The sequence below is a fragment of the Oncorhynchus mykiss genome, chromosome 9 (genome assembly GCF_057628025.1).
Source record: "Oncorhynchus mykiss isolate SJ-2025 chromosome 9, ASM5762802v1, whole genome shotgun sequence".
In the NCBI taxonomy this organism is placed as follows: Eukaryota; Metazoa; Chordata; class Actinopteri; order Salmoniformes; family Salmonidae; genus Oncorhynchus; species Oncorhynchus mykiss.
In genome coordinates, this window is record NC_143030.1 from 58,756,260 (window position 1) to 58,766,630 (window position 10,371).

A 10,371-nucleotide genomic window follows, 5' to 3' on the forward strand; every position below is an offset into this window, starting at 1 on the left:
ACTGAAATCTTGTTTTTCTAATGAGCAACTGAAAGACACACGTGCCAATCGTTGTGTTCAGTGGCTCTTTAACACTAGAATAAGTATTTCATAGCCAACTGTCCCCAAATGAAGTACAGGCATAAATGACAACTGCATTTACTGGTAAGTAACAAAATCAGCGGAACTTGAGCAAGAGTCTGACCAAATCTCCTCGACTATCAAAGTTTGCTATCTAGAGTGATTGAATTATGCAATGCTGCCTTTGACATTGGGAGAAAAGGTGTGTGGAATAATTGGCTCTGATCTTGCGCTCTCTCTGTCTCTCTCTCTTCAGAAGTACCCTCTCTTCTTCTGTAAGTGTTTTAGATTGCTCGGTGACTCAGTGGAAATCAGGTCAGATTGACACTTTGACACCAGCGTTAATTGGCAATTGTGAGCCATCAGCAGGCTTCGACAGAAGGTTTCCCCTGCCCCATCTCTCCCATCCCTCCCCGCTCAGGTACCACGTTTGGGAGGATGGATTGGCGAGGGGCCACGGGGAAGAGCGGAGGGGATAGGGGGGTTAAGTCTCACTGCATGTCAACCCTCACACTCTCCAGGAAGTTTAATGCATTATAAATGAGGGACAGATTCCGTACATTTGCAATGGGTGGGAGGAAGGGAGGGCTGGCTTGCTCTCGACAACATATCCATTCACAAATGAGGGCTATTCCCACATTTTTCATGAGCTTTAATGCTGCTAGCGGATGTGGGCTGTACGGAGGCATTGGGCCTTAATGCTCAATGGCCATTTAGAATGATTGCCTTATAGCTTCAAATAACTCCTTGCTTAGAAACTGAGTTCCACATATTTTTCCCTTGCTCTGCAATGCTTTTGTTATTGAGGCCATTTTGGGAGGACAAACCCGCTCAAAAGCAGTTCCCGCACAAATGGTCTGATAACAGTTTAAAATCAATGCCCACAAGCAATTCAAATAGCCAGGCTATGAAATTGAGCAAGGGTCAAGGGTCCCCTGGGATGGGAAGCTAAGCCAATGTCCATTTATAGGGGAGAACACAGTTTCTGGTTCAAAAGTGGATGGCTTCATTACTAGATGCACTGTTTGCTTCTGGTACCATTTTCAGCTTGACGTCAGTGTTCCATCTCGTTTTCAAGGTTGGCAGTATGTTTTTTGTTGTTGTTGTCAATTAAGAGCTATAGTGCTGCTAGATTTTTATCAACTGGCTGTGGAGTTTTACCACAGGCTTTTATCCACTACTGTTTAATTAACTGGATGTGCATACACATAGGTACTGTACAGTATATATGTATGTTAAGGTCAATGTGTTTGATAAACTATTTACATCTGTTGCTGATATTATATTCTATTGTTCCCCTACTGGGCTGGGCTAGGTAGTCTTTAATAAAGGCAGATAGTGAGATTTTCTTAAAACGCTATGCTTGTCAATGGCATGTTCATCAAACTGTCAAGACCATGAAGGTGAAAACCTAATTTATTTCTCTCCGGGAGCCTTGGTGTGCCCCAAACTCTGCTGACACAGGGGTCAGTAGCTCTTGCTGTCCATCTCCTATTCTCTCTCTTTCCCATTCTCACACCCCCTCTCTTTGTCTGGCACGGATTCTTCCAAACAAAACCTAACCCAGCACCTCTAAAGCAAGGTGACTGCTAAAGGTGATTTTTCAGCCTTACTGCTAGAGCACAATGAGTTTGAGCTAGCAGGACCATTTTTTTCAGTTCTGGACAGGAATAGAGAATCATCTGGACTGTCTCCCGGTTGTGACAGTGGAATCATTATCTGACATTATCTTGTCTTGTTAATGCACTGCCCTAAAAGTAGGTTATAATGAGACCTAAGACTGTATTTGTATGGCCAGGGCTTCAGCCTGATATGAATTTGGTATAAGCTGGAAATCTCTGCCAGAGAAGCCTTTCATGCCGACATGAATGTAAAACGAAACAATTCTCCATGGAGACGTGGACTATCGATCCATGATCTATTATCCATGAACTTGGACAGGTGTTCATTTATTACTCCACACTTTCAACTTAAGCCTTGATGTCAGCCAGGAAGGGAGGCATGGGAGTGAGCAAGAGAGAAAGATGCAAATGACTGCCAGATAAGTTAATGTGTCTTTGCTGCAGAGGGACTGATTACGGCGAAGGAAGGGAGGCATTCCTGAGACAGCCACAGAAATCATTAATCCAAGGTTGACCTGGCTGCTTTGTGCCCTGCCCACAGAAGTTTGTTATCCAAGGGAATGTATATGCACAATGAGGGAGCTAGCATTTTACAATGACTGAGTGGCCGCTCCTTTTGAGCTATCCCGAAGACTAACTAGATTGAATCAGCAGACAATCACCTGGCTGATGAGGGTATGGATGTATGGGCCCGCAAGGACGTTTTCATCATGAACAACCTGGTGTTCTGCTGCATGTTTCCCACTCATTGCTGGTGAATTGTCCCCCCCCCCCCTTCCCAACCACACAACACCTTATCATACTGTATGTCGGCCATAGAGAGAAATCTGTGGTGCTGATATGTACTGTGTCTGTGACTGTAGATGACCTTAGTCCTCCAAAACTGAGGGATCAGCACCTTGCAGGGTTCTCCAGGGTTTAAGTAAAACAATACAGTGTTTTGTAGTTCAGTCATACGGAATTATTCGAACCAGCGAAACATCTGGAAGTCCGCATTTGTTTTTCGGCGTTGTGCAAAAGCAAGGCTGCGATTGGTGGATGGAGACTCATGGTTGGAGGTTTGTGGCACAATAAGCAGAGAGGGGGCACCACTGTGAACCATGTTATATGCCCTGTAGAAATGTGCAAATGTTTTTGTTTGTTCTTATTAGCGCCTTGATACACATGAATTAATATTGTGGCGGATGTTTTTTCAAAATTCTAAATATGTTACAGGATCCTAGGCTTATTATATTTTTTACAAAAACTTATTTAATTGAAGAAAGTAACGGGAAAGTAATGCTGCTTTGAAAGTTGATGACCCCAATTTTGAGTTGGAACATAGCTAACCCAAAATATGAACTTAAAAACTGTCTGGGTTCATCAAAAACAGCTTAGGCATGGATAACATGTACATTTGTATTTGAACTGAACTATTGGTTATTTTGAGGTAAAGACTTTGAGATTAAGTTTTGACAAGTGAAAAGTATTAGTGCTTTGAATTCACTTTGAATCAGGGAAGAGTTAAGAAACTCAGTGAGGTTTAAGGTTCCCACCAGTTCAGGAGAAGTTGTAAAAATGTTGTACAAAAATAGATAACTAATCTAATATGCAGGTGGTTGGCTTTGATTAAATACTTTATAGATCTGTTAAATAATGAAGAGAGAATGATCAATACCTCCACAGATATCTTCCTCTGACCTTGAGTAGATTGCCCTTGGTGTTATGTGGAGCACATATGGTTATCATCCTTAAAATGTTACTAGTTTTCTGTAACATGGCAAATTACTACCAGCCTTTAAAACCGTTCCATTCGTGACTAAACTCTTCTTTGTGTTTTGTGTCCTTCTTTCTTTGCAGGTCTGGCAGTTCACCAGATTATTACAATCACTGTGTCTCTCATTATGGTCATTGCAGCCTTGATAACTACACTTGTCCTTAAAAACTGGTAGGAAAGATTCCTTTACTTTGCAATTACTTCCTGACACACACACAACACATCGCTTTTGAAAGTTTCAATTAAGCTTTTACCAGAGCCACTCATCCACAGTGGTACAAGGTATGATTTTATGTTTGTTTCTTGTCTTTGGTACGTGTTTTTGTAGTTGTGTACAGTCGGGGAATGGCCGTCACAGTAGCCATCAGCGGAAGATCCACCAGCAGGAGGAGAGCTGTCAGAACCTGACCGACTTCACCCCTGCCCGCGTGCCCAACAAAGTGGACATCTTCACCGCCTACAACGACAGCCTGCAGTGCTCGCACGAGTGTGTGCGCACCGCCGTGCCCGTCTACACAGACGAGATGATCCAGCAGACCCCTATATACAAGACCACCTATAACGGAAATAGGTACACCGGCTTTAAATCGCTCTCAGTGCTATGTTTCTGGGTCAGTTTGATCACTGTTTGTGTAAGTGCTTCCTTCTCACATTTGGGTTGGTTATTATGAGCAGTGCTGGGGTCGTTACTCAAAAAAGCAAATATATTACCTGTAACTTGTTACTTCTTTCAACAATAACAAATTACTTTACTTATTACTCCCTGGGAAAAGTAAAAACTTACCCCCAACATGTTGCGCATCCTCACACAATGTAGGCCCTATACACCAACACAAGTAGCCTAATAATGAGCAACCCAAAAAAGAGGGGTATAGGGCAGTATTTCTGCTACATACCCAGCTACAAGCTTATTTAGCTCTCACAGCCTGTCCTCCTCAAAACAAGCCTTGATTGTTTGGATGAGGTAGGCCTACAGTCATCTTCAGCAGGAGTGGTCAGGCCTTGGGGTTCTTTCGCTATGAATTACGTCTTGGCGTGTTGCTTTTGAAGGTGCTTCAAGAGATTGGAGGTTGCGTTTCTAGCAGTGGAAAAGTGTTTCTCTCCTGGGCACAGTTTACATTTTACAGTTATATTCTTGTAATTTTGTCATCCTACCAAATCAAAATAATGGGAGTACTTCCATGCTGAGATACAATGTTTTAAATGCCACTTTTCAACTAAAACGGTCAGTACTGTAGTAGGGCATGCGTGCGTGAACAGGAACTTGGTGAGAGGACGACAGAATAATCATCACATATAATAACTATAATAGGAATAGGATACCTACTGTATCTTTGATCAATAACTGTAATATTGTTTCTCAAATTGGTACAGTACTACGTTATATTACTCGTTACCGCAAAAAGTAATAGTATTAATGTAACGCATTACCCCCAACACTGATTATGAGTCGGGACAGGAGTTTCACCTGGTATAATCACATATTTCGGAAAAAGTCCTTGCCCTAAATGGTGTAAATCCTCTTTTTGTAAGTGGTATTGTTTTCCTTGCAAAGTACCTCTATAGAGTGTCTCCTGGACTCAGATTCTCATTATCTTTGTGTCTCAATCCTTTGTCCTACAGACCTTCTCCCACTGAAAGGCAGCTGATTCCTGTGGCCTTTGTGTCAGAGAAGTGGTTCGAGATCTCCTGCTGACTATCTGAAGCCTTTTTTACATCACGTCGATGGAACAAACTTCCTGAATTTATGCTCTGGTGAGAACTATGTCACTTTCCCCTCCGCAAATCCTTTCCTGAGCCTCCCCAACCTTGATCACTGTGGTGTTAGTGTCCCAGTTTGGGAATAGAAAGGAAATGGTATATGGTTGTTATTTCGGCATGGATTTTTCATAAACTGCCCTGGAAAATTGTATTTAATGGCAAGATCAACAAAGGTCATTCATTAGCAATTATAATCCAATTATGTTTGATTCATGCCCTTCAACAACCTAGCCTTTATGAAAAATATTATGCATTTATGGGGTTGCGGCCCTCATTCAGGCGGCCAGTGTAATATTGTTTCAATGTTTTGTTATGGGAAAGGAGAACTTTCCCTTGACTTTCCTGTATTTTTTATGCATCACCGATAAGCTGGACTGCCTCCATTTGAAATTCCAAGCGTGAAAGTTAAACACATGCACTGTGCTAGTGTGTGGCTAAAAGCCCAGGGGGCCACACCTCTGTTATTGACCCAGCTTTGAAAAGGAATAGAACGACTGCAGGAACAGTAGCAGGAGGAAGAGGTCCAAGACCATTGTCTGTACAGACATTGGTCTCGGTCAGAGAAAGAACTAAAACGCCCCAGCACTGCAGACTTAAAGACCATGGAGAGCCGTTGTAGTTAGATGGGCATAAACAATGTTATTGCAATGTAGATGCACATTGTGACATGGTACTTACAACTGGCAGTTACGCAACATACTGTAGGTTATTTACTGTGTTCAATGTTGAGTTTGACACATGCTTATTTTGCTTTAACTACTGCTATTGGTTTTCTACAGCTCTTCTGACAATTTTATTTATTAATGTCAAGATTTTTCTCCACAGGATCCTTTGGTAAACTTTTCCAACCAAGATAAAGAAGCGACTAAAAACGACACAGATGAAGATATTTATTTTTCTATAGATGATGACAAACCAAGCAGCAATACCGCTGCCACTCTATACTATTTTCCAGAGACCTGTGTTAATTTAGATATCTAGTTAGAGTTAATATATAACTACATTACTGGATGTGCCAGAGAAGACCATCTACGTCAGCGTCACCTTGAAGGGGACTAGGTTTCTTGGAGAGCTAGGAGACTTGGAGGATCTGCTCTCAGTGGAAAAAGCTGAGCTGTATTACTGAACAATGTGCCAATTACGCCACTATGTGCCATAATCTGTACAGAACAACAATTCATGGACAACTAAAGACAGTGCTATATTAACCTTGTATCAAACATATTCTTTTTAAAGAAAAATGAAAAAAAAAATATGTTTAAAGTATTTGAATATGTTTTCTGAAATAGTCCAAAAAATATATATTATATGAAGCACTAATCATTGAGGGGGGAAAGAAAAGAAAACGGTAAATGCTTTAGTCAACACCTACATTTAATGCATTGTTACTATGTCCCATTTTAAAACCAGAGTAGTCTGTCTATTTTTATATACGCAAAGAGGTCAGTCAGTCAGAAACCAAACAGTAGAATTCCATGCCACATGATGTTTGGACAGCGGAACGCCATTAACAGTCCAATCAGTGATCGAATCCAAGCCCAGATTATTTTCCCTTTCGCTATGTCCTTTTTGTCAGAGGTTTTGGATTGTGCTAACTACATAAAAAAAAGGGCTCTATGGCTGTGGAACATTGCATACCCTATGTCCTGTTGTGTTCAGTTCTATCTGAATTTGAATAGCTAAAGCAAACAGAGAGGATTAGCAGTATGTTTACTTATGTACTGACTCAGGTCAGTGTCCAATACACAAGTCTTCATTCCATTTTCCTTCCCAAGCATTATTCACAAGGGATAAGACATGATGAGTTACTTTGAGTGGTGGTAGGATATGAGCGGTACCGCACAAGGGTGGAATTTAGAATTAACTTGTAAGAATAGAATTATTCTAACTCAACAATTACAGTAAGTGAGAAATATTGAATATCTCCTCTGAACTATATGAATAGTCAGTGTTTACCACTGTTTCCCAGTGTCTAATTGCAAATATTTGTCTTATTAGTCTTAAAACAACCAAGGGTCAGATTTATCAAACAATGCTCCTAAGGCCACTAATAAGTGTGATTTGTGTGTATTATTGGGGGAATCACAATACCTTTTTGTGTTGCATTTATCAAGCACATCCTAATTGGAATTATAATTATAATATTATCATTAAACACCTTTACAAATGGTGCCCTGTGCGAGAAGTATTTACATTCAGGAGTAGTATTTTCAATACCATAATCTCAGAAATGGAAATGAACAGGACATCTGAATAAAAATGGTGAAGTATTCCTCCAAATTAGGTCCAAATTAGCTGTATATCTTGGGCTGTGAATGCAGACACAACTATTTTTAATAATGTTCCTCCCTAAAGCTCACTTATATGAAGGAATACACTATCTCTCTTTCATGTCAAGTGCAGTACAGTGAAAAACAACCATGTTCTTTCCTGGTTCCTGAGTGTTGCTCATAGATGCGGTTTTGTTGAACATCAGCCTCGTTTTAACCTCCAGCATCATCAATGAGATGTGGAACTAGGGGGATTAGGAGCAGCCAATCAGAGTCTAGAAGACTGGGCCACATGTAATACATTAATTAATTGATTAGTTCATACAATTCCACTATTAGTGAGTCAGGACACTTGAACATAACACAAAACATTTCATTACGCTAGTGGGTAGGTAGAAAGCACAAAAAAGATTGCAATTATTCGGTGTCGACAGCAATATGTACATATTTAAAGATGGACTGGATTCTTGTCCGGATGTGGGCTGATATCTGCACTTTGTCACGCCCTGACCATAGTTTACTTTGTATTTTCTATGTTTTGATTGGTCAGGGTGTGATCTGAGTGGGTATTCTAGGTTTCATGTCTTGTTTGTCTATTTCTATGTTCAGCCTGATATGGTTCTCAGTCAGAGGCAGGTGTTCGTCATTGTCTCTGATTGGGAACCATATTTAGGTAGCCTGGGTTTCACTGTGTTTGTGGGTGATTGTTCCTGTCTATGTGTTTTTCACCAGATAGGCTGTTTTAGGTTTTCGTTACGTTCATCACGTTCTTTATTTTGTAGTGTTTGCATTGATTCGTGTTTTACGTTTGTTCATTAAAACATGGATCGCAATCTACACGCTGCATTTTGGTCCGACTCTCCTTCTCATCAAGAAAACCGTGACACACTTACTCAATGAGATGGACAAGATTCAGCCTTCAGCTATTCTGTTTCCAGAGCTCAAGGTAGAGGTGGACCCATAGTACAGATCCTAAATCACAAGCTTATGTAACTGGAGGGGTAAAGAACTGACCTTGGATCTGTGGCTGTGGTGCAACTGTGACTCCAAGTACACCACTCTCACAGCAAAACACCATGAACGACCATGCCAATTCATCCAAACATGTATGCTGAGACCAAGTTGCGTCAACATATATTTTTTGAACAAAAAGTGTTATCTTGATAGTCAGAGGGTTACTAAACTGTATATTATACATGTGTAAATGTATTTTCTATATATTTACTTCTATTTGTGTACAGGTATGTTCTATTTTTAAAGACCTGTCTCTTTTTGGGAAAGGTTTGGCTAGGTCGGGATAGTGTCTTTGTTTACATGTGAACTACCGTATTTCTTTCACAACACAAAATAACCTTGTGCCAAGCTTCCTACCTGCACTTTCAAGCTGTACCTGTATTATATATTTGGCTAATCAATACAATACTTAAATAGACACTGCAATATTTCACATACTGAAAAAGTTGTTAGAAGTAACAAAGCTAGGGAGAGAAGGTCTTTTGATTGTATACTATGATGAGATCGGCGTGCTGATGCTTGGGGTTTGGTTGGTAGAAGATGCACAATTATCAAATGCTGACAAACCATTTTCATATGAAATCTATTTGCTTCTGGAAATATGATTAGTCATGGTGAAAAGGGGAAGTAATGTAAACCCAAGAATAATTGTTATGAGAGAAAGTTAGACTGAGTTAATTTTTGGTTAATTTTTGCTGTAATATTTAAAACTACATGTAACCACTCTAGAGACCAAGACATATGTGTCAGTTTTCTCTTTAAAGGCAGGGAAAACTATTAGGCCAATGACCTTGTACTATTTAGCATGAGTTGAAACCACAGATAAATGATCAGAAAGAAGTACAGTAGTAAAGAGAACAAAGAATAAGGGTTCAGGGTTTTTAGGGTAAATATTTCACTCCCCTTTGCATTTGCAGAGAACAAGTACATGAACAAGGATTTTTATGTTTTGGTTATGCTGGTACTGAAATGTATCGGGTATGTACTTATTATGTCTTTCTTTCATATGATGATGACAAACACCACCAATGTTTTGCAACAAAATTCTCCACTTTCATGAACATCTTCATGATCAGATTTTTAGATAGCGCTGATTGTTTAAAGCCAGCTACATACTACACCATTATTACCTCAATATTTTAAAGGAAGTTTGGAACATCATAGGAATATAGGGGGCACAATTTCTTTAATGTGAAAGGTTTCCTCGAGTGCTGTCTACAAGCCTCAGATGTTCGAATATCCTCCCAAGCATTGTCCCCAATGCGCATTTCTTAAATTTCTAATATACTTTCAAATTGTTACATATGAAAGTGTTGTCTTGAAATACACTACATGGCCAAAAGCATGTGGACACCTGCTCATTGAACATCTCATTCCAAAATCATTGGCATTAATATTGAGTTGGTCCCCCCTTTGCTGCTATAACAGCCTCCACTCTTCTGGGAATGGTTTCCACTAGATATTGTAACATTGCTGCGGGGACTTCCTTCCATTCAGCCACAAGAGCATTAGTGAGGTCAGGCACTGTGGTTGGGCGATTAGGCCTGGCTCACAGTAGGCATTCCAATTCATCCCAAAGGTGGTCGATGGGGTTGAGGTCAGGGCTCTGTGCAGGCCAGTCAAGTTATTCCACACCGATCTTGACAAACTATTTCCGTATGGACCTCGCTTTGTGAATGGGGGCATTGTCATGCTGAAACAGGAAAGGGCCTTCCCCAAACTGTTGCCACAAAGTTGTAAGCACAGAATCGTCTAGAATGTCATTGTATACTGTAGCATTATTCCTCATCCACCAAACTTTACAGTTGGCACTATGCTTTGGAGTAGGTAGCAATCTCCTGGCATCCGCCAAATCAAGATTTGTCTGTTGGACTGCCAGATGGTGAAG

The 10,371-nt window shown here is 40.4% G+C and overlaps 1 protein-coding gene across 1 annotated transcript in view; it reads left to right on the forward strand.

Annotated features, from left to right (window-relative positions):
- LOC110532391 (adherens junction-associated protein 1) overlaps positions 1 to 6,545 on the forward strand; it is a 74,049-nt gene extending 67,504 nt beyond the window's left edge. The window contains exons 3-6 of the mRNA XM_021616263.3: positions 3,522 to 3,609; positions 3,767 to 4,009; positions 5,062 to 5,193; positions 6,025 to 6,545. Of these exons, the coding sequence (XP_021471938.1) occupies positions 3,522 to 3,609; positions 3,767 to 4,009; positions 5,062 to 5,134 (404 nt within the window). The 3' untranslated portion in view covers positions 5,135 to 5,193; positions 6,025 to 6,545. The remainder of the gene's footprint in view (positions 1 to 3,521; positions 3,610 to 3,766; positions 4,010 to 5,061; positions 5,194 to 6,024) is intronic.
- The last annotated feature ends 3,826 nt before the right edge of the window (positions 6,546 to 10,371 follow it).